This window comes from Gossypium raimondii, chromosome 5, assembly GCF_025698545.1.
Source record: "Gossypium raimondii isolate GPD5lz chromosome 5, ASM2569854v1, whole genome shotgun sequence".
NCBI lineage: Eukaryota > Viridiplantae > Streptophyta > Magnoliopsida > Malvales > Malvaceae > Gossypium > Gossypium raimondii.
In genome coordinates, this window is record NC_068569.1 from 10,706,901 (window position 1) to 10,725,393 (window position 18,493).

The 18,493-nt window shown below is 33.9% G+C and overlaps 2 protein-coding genes across 4 annotated transcripts; one reads left to right on the forward strand and one right to left on the reverse strand.

Moving 5' to 3' along the window:
* Nucleotides 1–421: 421 nt before the first annotated feature.
* Nucleotides 422–6,830, forward strand: LOC105769854 (inactive protein kinase SELMODRAFT_444075). 3 transcript variants are annotated; one of them, XM_012590776.2, is made up of 13 exons: nt 422–558; nt 642–761; nt 1,371–1,413; nt 1,553–1,646; nt 2,188–2,368; nt 2,969–3,120; nt 3,213–3,307; nt 3,432–4,480; nt 4,885–5,045; nt 5,352–5,428; nt 5,516–5,663; nt 5,898–6,047; nt 6,418–6,830. In XM_012590776.2, exons 5-13 carry the CDS (start codon nt 2,191–2,193, stop codon nt 6,628–6,630), a joined length of 2,223 nt encoding a protein of 740 aa, XP_012446230.1. In that variant the 5' UTR covers nt 422–558; nt 642–761; nt 1,371–1,413; nt 1,553–1,646; nt 2,188–2,190; the 3' UTR covers nt 6,631–6,830. The 3 variants fall into 3 exon arrangements, with proteins under 3 accessions (XP_012446230.1, XP_012446237.1, XP_012446229.1); XM_012590783.2 differs by lacking the exon at nt 1,553–1,646; XM_012590775.2 differs by lacking the exons at nt 422–558; nt 642–761; nt 1,371–1,413; nt 1,553–1,646 and adding an exon at nt 1,670–2,025.
* Nucleotides 6,831–11,206: 4,376 nt separating this feature from the next.
* On the reverse strand, nt 11,207–15,323 carry LOC105769910 (3-epi-6-deoxocathasterone 23-monooxygenase CYP90D1). The gene is made up of 8 exons (XM_012590864.2): nt 14,788–15,323; nt 14,311–14,635; nt 13,526–13,675; nt 13,188–13,436; nt 12,533–12,622; nt 12,249–12,434; nt 12,012–12,136; nt 11,207–11,681 (listed from the first exon to the last, which is right to left on the reverse strand). Exons 1-8 carry the CDS (start codon nt 15,021–15,023, stop codon nt 11,591–11,593), a joined length of 1,452 nt encoding a protein of 483 aa, XP_012446318.1. The 5' UTR covers nt 15,024–15,323; the 3' UTR covers nt 11,207–11,590.
* Nucleotides 15,324–18,493: the final 3,170 nt, after the last annotated feature.

Genomic DNA, 18,493 nt, shown 5'->3' on the forward strand with positions numbered 1-18,493 from the left:
TATGGCTCAATTTATGAAATCGAAGTCTCAATCCTAGTTTCCGGAACTACTTAACCTAATAAATTCTTTTAAAACACAAATTACTAATTCAAAAATCTTTCAAAAATCACACTTAACTCATAAATAATGAATAATAAAATTTTCAAACTCACTCGCCGGATTTAATGGTCTCGAACCATTATTTTTGACACCATTAAAAATTAGACTCTTACATTTCAAAATGTAGAAATTAATATTCCTCTACTTGATGCAATTAACTATAGCCCCCTCCCTAATTCATAGATAAGAAAATAATGCACTTCAGCATACTTAAACTCACGTGTTGCTTGCATTAGTAAAATCCAACCACTGATAATCATCGTCCGTAAGTCTACGGACATATAATTTTCTTTAAAAAAAAATTAATTATAGAAATTTGGTGTCTCGAACTTTGTCAAGGTTAAGAGAAGCACTTAACGATTGAGGACAAGAGAAGAGCCTGTTACAAGCAAGAATTTATTGTCGTTGTCTTCGAAATTTGCATAGATACATTAAATACACGGTGCTCAGATGCCAAAGGTTGTTCTTTCAAATCGTGGTATTATACCAATATAAATAAATGTTTATCCGTACTAATTGCTTGAGCTTTTGCTTGTTTTTAGTGTTGCGAAGATTATTTGAAAGAAGAAGAGGACGGAGAGAATAAGCAGAAAGTGTGAGTTCAAATAAATTGAAGTAATCAAAATGGAAACGAACGAGTGACTATTTCGTATCTGACCTGGGTACAAAACCTTTTGTTTCTCATGTTTTTTCACTTTCAACAGAATGTTCTTTTTTTTTCATATACATTCAAAGTTAGCCTTTTTTTTCTTCCCCAATGAAAGCCGCTTCCTTTGTGTAAAAGGACATCTGGGTTTTGTTTTAAAAGCAATTTTATGGAGGTTTGATTTTAGAAAGTTAGCTGGTAATGCTTGGTTTTTCTAAATCCTATTTTTTCTAAATGTTTCTGTTTATGTTGTTTTCTATGCTTTGCTGTTTAGTTCAGAAGATTGGCGAACCTTGATTATTAAAAGAAAGGTGGTAGGGGGGGGGGGCTTGGTTGATATGCATTATCCTTTTTGGTTTAAAGAATGAGCTTCAGTTGTACTTTGGAGGGAATTTTTTTACTGGTTTGTCGTTATGGGTTTTGTTTATGCAAAAGAAAAGAAGAAAAAAAAATTGTGTTGTTATTAGGTAACTCCGGTTGTTTGGTTTTGTTGTTGTTGTTTTCTTGCATTTGCAGTCCAAACAAGCATGGCACTGGCATTTTTCTTTCTTCTTTTTATTTATTTTCTAATGCGTGTTGAAGTTTTGAAATACTGATTTCCATTTTCTTTTGTAAAATTTTGCAGGATTTGAAGTCTGTTTCTTGCTTGAAATCGAGACTTGAAAAAGGTGCTTCTTTCTTTTATTTACACCTTCAAATCTGAGTCCCCCCTCCCCTTTTTTTTTTTGCTAGCTGTGAATTTTTCAACAGTCAAATCCATCTACCAGAAAACTGCTGGTTCACAACACATGCTTTGTTGTCATTCAGTGTGATTTGATTCTTTTGTATGGAAGCTTGCACAAGAGAATCACTAAGCAGAAAATTTTGTTCTGTTGCTGTAAAGAACTGACCAAGAAGAAAGGTGGGGAACTGAAAACTGAAAAGGCCAAGCAGGTTTTTTTTTGTGTGTTGATTCACTTTTTGTGGGGGGTAGCTGTCGTTTTTGCAGTACATGTCAAACAGTAGTTTGATTCTCAATCCGTGCCTGATTTAAGGAAAGGGACTTAGTTTCTTGTTTTTGAGACAAAAGGGTAGCTAGACTTCATCAAATTTGCAAACACCAGTAGATTGATGCTAAATTTTCACAAGGTGAAACTACGAGGTCATTTAAGCGATTCTTGAGTTCACGTGAATTAGGGTGTCATCATAGATGCCGGTATCTCTCTGTTTCTCAGCAGAGCAGATTATCTGGAATGGAATAGTTAGCCATGTCCGTGGCACATGTCCCAGAATCCAACATGGTGGGGGTAGATCAATAATGCAAATTTTTTGTTTTGTTTGCGACTTTTAATCCATGTTTTCTTCTCTTTTTTTTTTTTCTGGTTTCTGCAATGGTAGTTGGTACTAAGGTTTTTAAGAGTTGAATCTGTTGAAGTGAGGAAGTTCTGTCGAATTCTTTGTAGCAAATGACTGAAGAACAGAAGGGAAAGCAGGAGAAAACCAGCTTGGGTATGACAGAGAAAGTTGTAGTTGCTGTTAAGGCATCCAAAGAAATTCCTAAGACTGCTCTGGTGTGGGCATTGACTCATGTTGTTCAACCTGGAGACTGCATTACGTTGCTTGTTGTTCCTTCACATGGTTCAGGTACCATTTTTTGCTTTGTTGTTTTTGCTTCTACCTATGACATTTTTAGTATTGAACTACTGCTGATGGTAATACTGATGCCTTTTTTTTCTTTTCTTTTCTTTTTGGCTTTTAGAAATTTGATTGCATGAATTATTTATGAACTTTAGTGTTAAAAGGGTTTGGTTGGCATTGTTATTATCAGAAATGGATTACTTGTTCTGGTCTCATAATATATTACAGCAGGTTGCTTTAAACAAGTTCATTCAAGTTAATAATGATGGAATTTCCTGCATAATGTTGTTGTTCATCTTTGTATATTTTGGTTTTTGAGTGACTTTCTCGGAAATGTGAATTACTGGATGCAGACACTTTATCATCTGCCTGTAAAATTGTTCTATGAGTGTAGATTGTCTTCCAGATTTTGGTCTCCAGTTTGTGACATGTTGGATAATTCTTTTAATTTTCCTATTTTTTTAGTTTTCTCTAGTGTGTTACCTTTGTCGCATAGCAAAATGCTCAAGGCTTGGAAGAGTTAATAGTTAGAAATGTCCGAAAATCCCTCTAACTTAATTTTCTTCTACAATACCTGCCTGCTGGTTAAATGCCAAAATCCTCCAGGTAGAAAATGGGGTTTTCCAAGATTTTCTGGTGACTGCTCAAGCAGTAGCCGCAAATCTCAATCAGGATCAAGTTCAGAGCAGAACTCTGGTATCAGTGACTCCTGCTCGCAAATGATCCTCCAGCTCCATGATGTTTATGACCCTAACAAGGTAAATACCTGGCTCTGGGTGAATGATTATATCATTGTTTTATGTAAATGCTGTTGCCTGCTAAAGCTTTGTTTCTGAACTTCTTTGCACAGATTAATGTCAAGATAAAAATTGTTTCTGGATCACCGTGTGGAGCAGTAGCTGTAGAGGCCAAGAGAGCCCAAGCTGGTTGGGTTGTACTGGACAAGTAATATCCTGTTTACTCTGCCTTTTCTTCCTTTCTTTTCCTTTTGTATTTTATCGAGAAAGGTATATATTCACCCTCTCATTATCTCCATCTTTTGTCTTTGTTCTTGGATATCTTTCTTCAGGCAGCTCAAACACGAGGAAAAACGGTGCATGGAGGAGTTGCAATGCAACATAGTGATTATGAAGGGTTCTCAGGCAAAAGTGCTACGTCTTAACTTGGTTAGGTCACCTGAGAAGGAAGCTGAAGCTTCTTGTCAATTAAATCCTGATATGCAAGAAACATCTGTGAAACATTCCGATAACAAAAATGGATCATCTGATTCTAGTAGGGGTATAGAGGCTGTTGTCACTCCAACCAGCAGTCCAGAGCTTGGGACGCCATTTTCTGCTACTGAAGCAGGAACTTCTTCAGTGTCTAGCTCGGATCCAGGCACTTCGCCTTTTTGCACCTCAGAGAGGAATGCTGACTTGAAGAAAGGGGAATCAATAGTCATCAAGGAAAACCAGGACCTTGATGAATCTAGTTCAGAAGCTGAGAGTGAAAATTTATCGTTATCTTCAGTGAGTTTAAGGTATCAACCATGGATAACAGAATATCTTACTTCTCAACATCAATCCTCACAACGCCTAGAAGAACCTTCAACTCAAGCTTATGTCAGGGCTCAAGGTTCTACATCAAAAGCCTTACTGGAGAAATTTTCAAAACTTGATAGAGAAGCTGGAATAGGAATGTCAAGCTTTAAGAGTGATATTGGATTTAGTGGAAATGTAAGAGAAGCAGTTGCATTATCCAGAAATTCCCCTCTTGGCCCTCCTCCATTGTGTTCAATATGTCAGCATAAGGCACCTATATTTGGAAAACCACCAAGGTGGTTTACCTATGCTGAGTTGGAGCTTGCAACTGGTGGATTTTCACAAGCTAATTTCTTGGCTGAGGGTGGGTTTGGATCTGTTCATAGAGGGGTACTCCCTGATGGACAGGCGATTGCAGTCAAGCAACACAAATTGGCTAGTTGTCAAGGAGATCATGAATTTTGCTCAGAAGTGGAAGTCCTCAGCTGTGCTCAGCACAGGAATGTTGTTATGCTGATTGGGTTTTGCATCGAGGATAGAAGGCGGCTGTTGGTTTATGAGTACATATGCAATGGTTCTCTAGATGCTCATCTATATGGTATTTCTTTCTGTTTAAGTAGATTAAAATATTTTATTCTGATCTTGTGCACCAGTGGCTGATATTATCATCTGTGAGCCCTTCAAAGACTTTGCTACAACAGCTATGAGACTTAAAGTTTGTCATCTTTGTTTATTGACATTGCATTTTCCCAGCTGTTCGGATTTGGTGATTGGACTTTGAAAAGGTGTTCCCATCTACCCTGGCTTGCTCCCTAACACAGATTGCAAGGGACAAGAAATGCAAAACTCAAAAGCATAGATAACTCAGTCACAGTTGTTACTATATGTTTCATTTGATGACAGTCTGAGTTTTTAGATAAAAAAATATTTATTATTCTTGAATAAGCTTATTTCTATCTAGGAACCATGGTTTTGATTGTACAATCATTTGATGTGTTTCAGGGCATCATCAGGAACCTTTAGAATGGTCTGCACGGCAAAAGATTGCTGTGGGAGCTGCTAGAGGTCTGAGATACCTTCATGAAGAATGCAGAGTTGGCTGCATTGTGCACCGTGACATGCGGCCGAACAACATTCTCATCACCCATGATTTTGAACCTTTGGTATGCAAACTTTTAACTCTTTTGTTGCTTGTGAATTTTGAATTTACATGCTGATCTTTTTTTATCGTTTCTTGCATTGGCATTAGGTAGAATCCTTTCTTCTTTTAGGTGCTAGTAAATCATTTTTAATGCACCACAACAACTATGAAAACAAAGTGTTGGCATTTAATGCTTTGTTGGAATCAAACAACCGATATTATTAGTTCCAATACTATTACCTTCAAAATCTTAGATGGATACTAATAGAAGCCATAGTTTCCTCGTATAGTTGTGTGTGCAGGTATTGATTCGGTTTTATTTTTCTAGGTTGGTGATTTTGGCCTTGCAAGATGGCAGCCTGATGGTGATGCTGGAGTGGAAACAAGAGTGATTGGAGCATTTGGGTATTCTTGAATGACAAATTTGTTCCTTTACAAGTTACCTAATCTATTCAAATGAAGAAATTAGTAATGGTTTATGGTGTGGTATAGGTATTTGGCACCAGAATATGCTCAAAGCGGCCAAGTCACCGAAAAAGCTGATATTTATTCCTTTGGAGTGGTGTTAGTTGAACTAGTTACAGGGCGGAAAGCGGTGGACCTTAATAGGCCTAAGGGCCAGCAATGTCTAACTGAATGGGTATTTTCCTTTTCAAAAACTGTTGCTATATCTTTCTGCTAATCACTAGCTCTAATGATTATATATATATATTCTCCTGTGTAACTTTAAGAATAATTTATAAAATAGATAGCACTAACATCTGCTGTATGTATGAAGGGCCAAACAATTCTTTCTGTTTTCTTTTTAATCTCATCTAGGTTGTAGATTTGTTGGTTTATTGTCACTTATTGCTTATTTCATCACTTGGAATAGGCTCGTCCACTTTTGGAAGAATATGCTATAGATGAATTGGTGGACCCAAGATTGGAGGATTGCTATTCCGAGCATGAAGTCTATTGTATGCTCCATGCCGCATCATTATGCATAAGGCAGGATCCTCATTCTAGGCCTCGCATGTCACAGGTAATGAGAAATCTTCTACACAAGGGTCTAATCTCTTTTACCATACATTTTTCACTTGCAGTGTACTAATTATATATAGATAGATCTTGGTAGCCTTAAAATCAGTAGGAAGGTGACACGTTTTTAAATCATCACCATATTGTTTTACTATCAGAGCTTTATTGAAAATGTTTATACAAATAAACACTTTTGGCTCTAATTTTATAAAATTTCTGGAGGTCTGTTTTCTGATTAAATATTGGGAATGAAAGACGTGATAAAATGGTTAAATGGTTTGCTTGATAATGACCTCTCAGATTTATACTTCAAAGTCACTACTAAATAGGTTACAGAATATTTTGCTGATTTGTGAAATGTTCTTTTGGAACAGGTGCTACGCATATTGGAAGGTGACATGCTTATGGACTCGAATTACTCATCGCCAAGATACGACATTGGGAACCGCAGTGGCCGGGTTTGTGCAGACCAAAAATATTACAGTGGATCCCTGGAAAATGAGGCATTAGAAGAGTTCAATGGGAAGCTCTACCTTGACGGGCTAAGGTCAGGAACCAGGAGGACTTCGTGCGCAGATCATCTGTAAAAGCCTACAGGGGGTTCTTTACACGCATGGTACACATATCAATCTATCAATCTATACATATAATTTTGTGTAGTAGTAGTATTGGAAGCAAGGGGTAACTGGGTTCTTGTAATTCTTTTGTGGAAATGCTGATCTCCAAAGCTATGGTGAAATATTATATGCTTTTCTAATTAAACCAATGAAGCACCGCTTGAGAAGTAGATGGTTATTTTCTTCCTTCTCTCTCTTTCTTTCACATGTCTGTTGGTATGGAATTTTTGTTTGATACTGCATTGCATGTGCAGGACAGTTCTTCCCAATCTTTATTGGTGAGCAAAGGTTAAAAAAAGATCCAATGTCTTTGACAGTCCATGGCAAAGACAGTGATTTTCTCAAAACTGATTTTTGTTAATCGAGAAGCTGTTTTCGCTGACAAATATGGTCTGAGCTTTTTGTCTTGCATTAAGAAACAAACAACCACACAGTGAAACGTCCTTATCTTTACCTGTAAATTTTCAAACTTTTTTTAAACATAAAACTTCTGGCTTTTCATTTTTGGGTCATGATGACAATTCTGTAAGTTGCAGAGAACAGGTCATCAAGAAGTAGAGCCATTAAATTTCTGTCCCCGCTTTTGTTTTGTTTTTGGGTGCTTTGGCAGTAGGGTCAAGTCACTTTTTGTTCGTTGGTTTCTTGTCTTGACATCTATAACAGAACATTGATGATAATCAGTGTGCATATCCTTTTCCATCTTCAGGTCTGAATGTGAATGGAACATCCAAGTTCTGTCTTGTGAAAACTTGAAAGTGATATCTCCTAGAGAGATACTTCTGTTATGTCATAAATTTCAGTGTAGAGCAGTCTCTTTCTAAATAATGGTGCGTCTCAAATTGAATCTTAATTTCTGTAAATCTTGTTGGGTCGTGTATGTTCCAAACTTTGTGCATTGGGATGTTGCTCAAATGCAAGGACTTGTTTCAGTTTCCAATGTCAAAATGCTTTTGCAGAAATTGGACATGGATACGAGTATTATTATCTTTTAAATATATGAAAAATAGATTAATCTTTGTCGATTCTTATACGGATCATAGATCAATCTAAAGGCTTCAGCGTTGTAAAGACATCCAACAAAGCTGGAAGTGGGCCGCATTGAGGCAATTCCCTCATGAATCCACCGCCGATGATTGGGTGGGGTTGGCACACGAGATCTCCATGGACGCCATCATGCTGAGAAAATGCTCACCTAAATTCCAAGATTTAATTGATTACATGTTAATATTTAAAATACATTATCGTCTCAATTCGCAAACACAATGATGCCTGCTTAGGCATTGGATTCTCTTCTTTCTGAATCCAACCTCCTTGCGCTATCCTTTTGGTTATGGCCACAATTAAAACGTTGTAGAGTCTCAATTTTTTTAAAAAGAAAATCGTTGCTATATTATTTGGGACTTGTAATATGAAATATTTTCATTTTTTTTATCAGTGAAATTTCAGATGGTATTTAAAGCTTTTTGTATGTTTATGTTTTCATTTATAAATACTACAGCAAAAATGTGTGTCCCACTAAAAGACCTCTTTACGTACGCTCATTGTTGGAGGTTTTTCTTCCTCTCTCCACACTCCCATCTACACATTTTGTGCTCCGGCTACACAGGCCGACCATTTCAACCCTCCCTCAACGTATCCTCCTTTGTTGAAAAAGCTCTCAACAGTTTTCTCTAATTTTTAGAAATTTTTTCTATTGAAGAAACACTATAAAAGAACTCATAGTCAAAATTCTGCGTGGCAAAATCGCAACCTTATTATTATTACTACTAAAATTTCACTACACCGTGAAAAAGCTATTTGTATTTAAAAAGAAATACAAATCAATGCTAAAAGAAATAAAAAAAGTTTTAAGCGAGTAATTATTTTATTAAGTAAAAGAGTTAGATTTAAAAGGCTAATTTTAAGTGAGTATTTGTTTTCTTATTGAAAACATTTTTGAACATGTTATTTTTCGCCAGAAACTCGATGGTTTGCAATATGACTTATATAGTCAAAATTGCCACCTTTTAAAATAATTTATTCTAAAACTAAATGAAAATAAATAAAATATTTGAAAATACATTGCGATAGATAGTGGATCCCAAAAAATTTATTACTTCTCACATACTGAAATATTTCTCCACATTTCGAAATTATTTGTGTATTTATAATATATAATATACATCGTTAATAAATTATGTGACGTAATTAAAAGTTTTAAAAATACAAAAAAATCTTTATTGATACACAAAGTTTAGGTTCATTGACAACATATTAATTAATACGTTATTAATAAATCAAATATGATTTTTTTATAGATGTCGACACAACCTATACTATATTTAAATCCCACACGGCTATTTTTTATTATAAAATCACCCTATCCAATTTGTCCGCTATTTTACTCATTTGACCCAAAAATATTAATATTTATAAAAATAACCTTAGTTCAAAAACATTCACCCAAATGACCTGAAATAAATAGTAAAATTGAGTTATGAGAAATAGATGGCCGGCATCACTAATTTTTCTATTAAAAAAATAATTTTGGGGTTTTAGACACTAGATGGCCGACAACCATGTATTTTTTTTCAAAGAGAAAAAAATTTTGGGTGCAGGCACACTGATGGCCGACACCCCTTTATCTGATTAAAAAAGTAAAATTTGTTGGGGGTGGTGATGCCGGCCAACAAAGGGCCAAAATCACCCAACAGAAAAGATTGGGAATATTGCAACATAACTCCTCATTGTTTTCCCATCTTTTTTATTTCCTAATTTTAATTACATATTTTATATTTTAAAACAATATTGAACTACTTATCATTTTTTTTAATTATTATTGTATCACTCACATTATTATTAAATTTAAAAATTAATTTAAAATATATTCAACTACATATTTTATAAAATTTAAAATTTTCATGATTCAATTTTCTCATCATATTTGAATTTTCATGATTTTTTAATTTTTGTTTTTATTTTGTTAAATGTAACTTGATAGTTGTTAAACTCAAGTATAAATAAAAATTAAGCCTAAAAATTATATTTATTTTTAAATGTAATGGTAATTTTTGGAGGTGGTTTTGATAAAAGTTGTTAAAGTTATCTTACTTTAATATATTATTTAAGAACTTCAAACAAAGTATTTTAAAACTATTTATTAATTTTAATATTGAATTTTATAATTGTGAAAATATATTAAAATGCTAAATATAGTATCCAAAATAACAGTAATTGATACTAGACTAGTTAATTTTCAAATCAAAAGTAGTTAATTTAAAATTAATCTAAATTTAATATGCACAATTAAATTATATTTTTTGATAAATTAGAATATGCTTTAATGATTTTCATCTTTTATAATAATTCAAATAAACATTGCTAAATTATTATTATTTTGTTTTAAAAATAACGAGTAATATATTTATAAAATATGTAGTTCAATATATTTTAAATTAATTTTTAAATTTAATAACAATGTGAGTGATGCAATAATAATTAAAAAACATGATAAGCAGTTCGATATTGCTTTAAAATATAAAATATGTAATTAAACTTGAGAAATAAAAAAAGATGGGAAAACAAGGAGGGGTTATATTGCAATATTCCCAATCTTTTTTGTTGGGTGATTTTGGCCCTTTGTTGACTGGCACCACACCCCCAAAAAAATTATCTTTTAATCAGATAAAGGGGTGTCGGCTATCAGTGTGCTAGCACCCCCAATTTTTTTTTTTGAAAAAAATACATGGGTGCCGGCCATCTAGTGTCAGAAACCCCAAAAATTATTTTTTAATAGAAAAAATAGTGGTGTCGGGCATCTATTTCCCATAATCCAATTTTACTGTTTATTTCATGTCATTTGAATGAAAATTTTTGAACTAAGGTCATTTTTATAAATATAAATTTTTTTGGGTAAAATGGGTAAAATAGCCCAATTTCTGTAACAAATAAGTAAACCTAGAATGGCATGCCAATCATTACTTGTTTAATAATTGAATTAATGAGGGACATAGTTTCTGATCATCAACATTAAGATATCAACCTCGTGTCATGCATGATTCTATAATTTACTTCGAATTTTTTTATTAAATTGTAAATGTTTGATAAGATAAAATTGACGTTTTGGCTACATGTTATCAGCATATGTGACTTCCAAATTTTTACAAGGTCTAGTCACATCACCTCAATGTTGTTTGTTTCTTATACCATTTTCTGTTTATTTTACGAGTATGTCACACCCACATTCATAGTAGGTTGCATATTTTTCTAGAAGATATACTATTTTGGAAATTTTTATAATGAAAATTTTGATTGTAGTTATAAAATGTTGATTTTGATTTAATCATATGTATTTTAAATACATACATTAATATATTTTAATATTAGATGAATATAACTATTTGTGTACACAATATAACACCATAAAATGATGCTATATCAATAATTGTATTAATAATTTTTGAAAATTGAATCAAGTCAAAATTTCATGTATAAAATTACAAGTTAAAGCAAAATTCATGTATAATTTTGAGATTTATCCTAATTTTAAAATAAACAAATAAAACACTTTTAAACGTAATTCTACAATTCTCATTCCATTAAATTAATTTATAAATTGCGAAAATGGTGCAATAAGAAAAACAAGAGGGTAATTATGGAATTAATGCAAAAGAAAGGATAATTTATGGGTCCCAATAAAAAAGAAAGAAATATACATTGAGTTGGACTAGTACTAATTACTGAAGTCTAAAAATCTGGAAATTTTGGCCTACAAAAAAGAAGACAAAAACATGAGTATATGACGTTGTCAAAGCTCCTCCACACGTGTGCAGTTGTAGCCTATTATTATTATGTTTTGGTTTGAATATTTTGTTGTTTGATTGTGCAGTGCTTTATAAAGTAACTTTATTAATCAGCCAAAAGCAGATTGAGGTTAACGAGGATGGGTCGCTCACTCTTCCCTTCTTTTCACCCAAACCGGCATTCTCTTCTTCATTCTCACTGTTGGAAAGTTGACAATCGTGTCCTCTTCCGCCACCCATCTGCACGTTTCAATTTTGATTTCAGATTATTATATGTTCATTCATTTTAAATAAGCATCAGGGGTGATGAGACCAAGATCCTATATATAAATTATTTAATTTTTCCTATGGAAAATCCCACCCTGGCTACTGGAAATACTCAAAAAGTAATCAAGTTGCTAAAATGCATGTCTATTATAGCTACTATAGCATCTTTCTTGTATTATGAGCTGGTGTTTCATTAATATAATCAATTTTTATGTGCTCAATGTCTTTTTGACCAGCGAAATACGGAATCTGGGTTTTCAACCATATGGCTGGAAATTATGGTATCTTATATCATTACTATACCTGAAATTGGTGACAAACTGGTGTAGGAAAATGGAAGTTTCAAGCCTGGCTAAGTCAAGTCCAGGGCACAACCTTTGTCCACCACCAAATGGAGTGAAGTTATAGCTGCTAAGTATGTCTTTTTCCTGCACATGATGGCGAGTCCCCCATAAGTCTTATTAGTTTAATTGCTAACAAGCAAACCATTAAAAAGAGAAAAAGAAAAAGAATTAGTAGATGGTGTGCATTAATCCTTACTTGCCATCTCCATGGATTAAACTGATAAGGCCAATCATAATGATTTTCATCAAGATGGACTGATCTAAAATATGCAAAAAAGCACCATCCTTTTGGTATTAGATACCCTTTAATCTCAATGTCTTTCATGGCCTTTCTCATCACCCCTATTATTATGTTTCCCATCCTTAGTGCCTCTGTAATTACCTGTTTAAAACATATAATTAATGCAACTTAAATTAATTATCACAGCTAATAATATATGCTTAAAATTAATCTCAATTTTATTGGTTTGAGTTACTTACATTTTGTGTAAAAGGTAATGATAAGTAATCACTCCAAATCAATGGCTCTCCATTTTGAGCTTTCAACCTTTTCAACTTCAAGTTCTCCTCCTAAGAAATTTTCACAGTTCATCAGAATAAAGTTAAATTATAATAATGATATGTCCAAACAATTATAATTAAATTAAAGTAAACATAATTTTATATATACATAAGTTAATTTTCTAGATATGTGGGTTTTGGGGTGGATTGCATTAGTTCAAGACCCACTAATTGAAATTATATAAGTAAAATCGATTAGAAAGGGCATGTTGCTTTCATGGAAAAACTATGTGTAGTGGGAACAAAACCCTGCCTAAATGGTCAAACAACTAGCTAGTGACCAAGCAAAACACTGTGGAAAAAGTTGAAATTAGTGAAGAAAAAACAAAGAAAAAGTTTTTGAACCTCACTAAGAAAATACTAATCTAGAGTCTTGTGACTGCAGCTTAATGCCCATGTGTCAAGTTAATCGTATTGGATTTCTTTTTTCTTTTATTTCTCAAGGAAAAGAAGTGATATGATACGTATTATGATATTTACATAATATATAGTTTGGTCTTGTGAATTTTCTTTGATAGCTATCATCAAAGCTTGACGTGATTTAACTTGATTTGTGAAATTAAAAAATTCATACCGTCAATTGATGTAACGCAGCGGGACAATCGGAAAGGTATTTGATGGCGAGAGTCATTAAAACAGGCACTGAATCTTCACCAGGGATCATCATATCAATCATGTTATCTGCTATTAGATCGTCGGTTAATAGTTCACTAGCGTCCTTGAGCAAAACATCAACCACATCTTTTGGAACCATTGAACTCATGCTTGAATCCCTTTTAGATTGGATGATTTTGTGTACAATCTTAACCATTCTCTTCTTTGCCTGAAAATTGGATAATAAAAATATTCGACACATGTCATAAGAAAAAAAAGAAAGGGTCTAGCAAAATTGTAATTGCACATGAAACTTGCCTGCAATGATCGATAAAGTTGAGTTCCGGGTAGTTTTACAGGTAAAGACATAAGGCCTGAGATAAATTCTTGGAACTGTTTCTTGAGGATTTCCATTTCTTCACCTGGGTTCAAGCTAATCAATGCTTTCACCAGCACTTGAAAAGCAATCTGGAGACAAGGAAAGGGTGTTTTCCATTTTAACTTTTCAAAAGGATCGGCTATATGTAAAAACACAATCATTACAAACCAAATTTACCAGACAAAATGATTCATGCAAAATTATTCTAAACCCCATGATCTCAACTGGGTTGCTTTCACTTTCCAACATTAACATTTATTCAATTTTAAACTTAAGTAGAAGCCACAGAATAATTGAAACTTCAATGATTCCTTTCACAAAAAGAATCCGAAACTTAGTTGATTCATTGAACTCTCAGTGACATCCAACAAGTATAAGATATCGTGTCAAAAAAAAAAAGTGAAATAGAAGAGTTTGCGCGCACGTGTTTTAGTTTTGTCTGTGTCTGCTGCCTTTGTGTTTGGTTATGAAATTAATTAACTCTCTCAAACATAGAAATGAAGAAGAAGCCAGATATAGATACAAGAGCATACGGTGATATTTTGTTTTATCCTGTGTCTGGCTACAGGAACTCTTATCAAGAAAAAAAATTATCCTAAACAACTTGGAAGGCAAACAAATTGGCTGAGAACAAACTTCAATGAAAAAAAAAAGGAATATTTTGCTTAATATTCACACTCAAAGAGAGGAAGAAAAGAGAAAGGAATATTTAAAGAGCACTAACAGTTTTGGTTTCATCTTGTATGAAAATGGGCGCATCATCTCTCCATTTATCCATTGCTTGTTGCACATAATTTTGCATGTCCCGAGTGATCTGACCTTTAAGGTGTGGAGACTTGAAGAAAGATCCTACAAGACCATGGATTTTCCTTTGCAAGCTCCCATTGATTAGAAGAATGGAGGATTTTCCCATCAACTCAGTTAAGGATTTCGGATAAAACGGTACGAAAGCCTTTGCATCACTTTGCAGAACGAATCGACTCACTTCTGCATCTGTTGAAACAATAGTTGGGGTCCCAAATATGTGTGACTTGAACACTTTGCCATACCTACATATAAAATACAAATTAAACCCAGATCACTAGCCATATTAATACTACATATTGAATGAAAAAGAACCCTAATCTCTTCTGCAACTATACTACTATATATAGTGTTTTTAATAAGATAAAAAGTAAAGAAGAAGAGAGAAATTGGTTACAAGCGGCGACGACAGTCCATGAAGCTCTCGGGGCGGTCAGAGTAAGCACAAGAAATGAAGTCGATGGTTTCGCCGAGAAAAGGCCATCCCAAGGTTCCTAGAGGAAGGTGGCATAAGTTTTTGGAACTTAAACTGCTAAACTTTGATTTGCTTTTGGTATAGAGAAATAGGATGGAAAGCGAAATGGCTGTCACAAACACAATAATCCACGTTAATGAGCTCATCATCTCCATCATGTATCGATGATTTTCTCCTTCCTTACTTTCCTTCCCGCACGCACGCTTGCCCCTCTCTCTTTTCCTTCGCTTATATACCCTTAATCATAGTGAAATATTCTTGTTTTTTTTTCTTTTTTTTCTTTTTTCCTTTCATGTTTTGATGAAAAATAGGATATATATGCATGTGTTCGTGCACGCGTGTAAACGAAAAGCAAAATGAAAAAGAAAGCGAGTGAGAGCCAAAAGAGCGTTGGAGCTATGAATCCAAGAGATTATTAATATTAAAAATTTAAAAACAACTGGTGATGAACATGCATGGATATAATTCTAATGCCAGACATGCATTATTATATATATAAGGTATCAGAGAAGGGACAGGGGTCGGTCGGATCGGGTTTATATTCGGGCTTTGGTTTTTGGACTAATTGTCGTGGTGGGTTTCCATATCTGGTTTTAGACATAAAATTCCAATGGTTGATGCTTTAGTTAAATACATACAATAGCTAAAAACATAATGTTGCCTAGGAAAACAGGGTAAGGTAATTAATTTATGAAAGTTAAAAAGGTAAACTTTTCTTGGTAAAAGTAAAACTTAACTTTTAAATGCTAGGTTATAAAAAAACAATAACGTATCATTATATAAACTAAGGCATAAGTAATGGGAAAGTATATTTGTATAGATAAAGAAGTACAAAGGGTACCGCACGGAATTGTGCATATTGAAATTGCCACTATTACCATTTTCAAAACGTACGGTGGCATGATTGTTAATCAGGAGAGGAAAGTATTTGGGATATCTATACAACAAGTCGAATTACAATGGAGTCGTATTTCCATAATTTGATTAAAACTGTTAGGTATAACATTTGGGAGAGTTTTTGGTAAAATAATTGTTGTCGCCAAAGGTGAAAAAAAAGTAAATAAATAAATTTTGCGAAAAAGAATTTTAATAAATTAATTAAAAATAATACTCTGGTAAAAGAAAGTACATTAAAAAAAATAATCTTTACAACGGTAAAAGAAAGTACATTTATAAGAAGGGGGGGAATGAATGAAGTGACCCACATAAAGTAGTCCATGATTAATAGATGAGAGGCGTCCCCCCACATCTGCAGCAGCAGCTTGTTAGCCTCGTGCATTCATGTGAGATTCAATGACTCCACTCGCCTTCTCTCCATCATCTCCTTCTTTATTTCTTTTCTCTATATTATATATGCATCATAATGAACACACACACACACATATATACATACATCATATATTGGTTCTCCTCTTTCTCTCAACTTTTGTTTTGTCCTTGACTCACTCTGCTCTCTCCAATGAAATAATTATCACCCAATCCTTTTATAATATATAATATATAATATATACAAAAACCCTAGGCCAATATCTTTTGTTACTTTCATGCCCGTCCCTTTCTTATTTAATTCATATGGGGGATGTTAGTGGCCACATGCATGTGGCTACGTCTTTCTATTCTAAAAGTAGTTTTAAAATTATCCTATCTTTCCATTATATCCTAACAATGCCTTGCCAAGAGTGGTATCTCGTCATGTGACCACTTTCAATCTCACCCAGAGCATTACTTCACTAAAATTACGGATTCAAGAACTTGTAGGTAAGATGCTTCAAATTTTTCTTAAGGTTATTTTGCCAAAGACAAGTGTTTGCATGGTTCGGCCAACCTATTTTCTTCTCGTTATCGCTCAACTAAATTCTACCACATTTCTCCAATAACCGATCATGATAGACCAACGTCGTGGTTGCGTCCTCAATCCAGAGAATAAATACACAAAAAACCCAAACCTTTTTCAATCAAAAAGGAAATGGGTGGTCAAAATTTGCCTCAAATTAGTAGCAATCATCGCACATATGGGCTTGGCTTGGAGAAGTGCCTAATTGTCATTTGACCATGCAGAAAGAAAGAAAATAAAATAAAATAAAATGCGTATTTAACCATCCTAGCTCTTTTATAACTTTCAAACAATCTCCGTTTGACTGGATGTATAATTTCATTTGAATATGGCCCCCTCCCCAATGTCCATGTACAACAAATATGTAGTATTTAATAATTCTCCTAATCAACACCTCCATTTCCATGGCTTGCCTTTTGCCCATTGGTTTAAACAACCTAACTACTAATTATATATGATCACGTATCTTTCTTTACTTAATTATTGTTTTAATTTTTCATGTAATCATTGCCTCAAATTGCTTTTCCAATCATTCTTCTTCCTCCCTATTTTTTTAATGCGGTGGTATTTGTTTAACTATACTATATCTTTGAAGAATCCCAAAAAATATATTTGATATTGTTGATGACATGTATCAATAAGAATAGAAACAAGAAAGAAGAGGTGGTGGAGCAAAAGAGATTAATTCACCTAAATAGGCATAAAGTTAAAAGGAGGATAATCAATGTAAAGATAGAGGAAATTGAGTGCAGATCGAATAAGTGTTTAGGGTTGTTAACGGAGAAGAAGACCCCTTTCCCATCGTTATGAGGGTATTTATAGGGGAGGCTCCTTTCCCATCGTTATGAGGGTATTTATAGGGGAGGCTCTCTTGTCTGGTAGTGGTGATATGAGAAGTCATTACTAATGAGTTGTCATCTTGGAGTGTGTGGGGATGTATGTAATGAGATCTTTTTTTTTTTTGAGGTAGTATGAGATTATTATGCTCAAGTGGGTCCTAGTGATCTCTAAAAGAATGTTTACATTTGAAAGAATGTTTACACTAAAAAGCGGGTGGCATAGAGGAAGAGGAGACCAAGTAGTTGGCCACCCGATGACTAGTTGGATGTTGCAAGTTGGGGCACCGTCTAGGCAATCTCCAAATGAAGAACTGACCAAGTAATGTCAAATAAAAAGCGAGCAAAGGGCCACCCATGAGCGTCTCTTAAGTACTTCTCGTGGTGCCACATGTCATCACCAGGGTACAACAAATATATTGTTATAATATTTGCTATATATATATTGGTAAAATAAGAGTAAAGAATAAAAAAAACCTTAGATTACAATCCACATTAATATTTGTTTATTGGTTTATCAGTTTATTCTTTAAATATTATTCAATTCTTCACTAATTTATAATCATCGAAATATGTCAACGAAAATAACTTCCAAACTCCCTTAATTTTCTTTTTTTGGTGATTACAAGATATTTTCAATTTGGAACAAGTCCAAAAACTTGCTCAACTCAAAAACATGGACAAGGACAAGAAGCCAGTTAGGCATGCAGTTTGTAGTTGGTTTGGTATTGGAAAGTAGAATATTTGGTTTGGGTTCGAAGGATGTGGGGAAGTTTGAGAAATTAGCAAATAAAGGGAAGGGTTGGGGCATCCACATCCTCTTGGGAAATTGTGCAAATGCTAACATTGTAGCATTAGGCCCAACGTCAATCTCTCTCTGCACCTCAAAGTCGGATAATATGCTTCCTCATTTCCACGTTTCCTTTTTCTCTTAAAACAAACTGGAGATTGAAAAAAT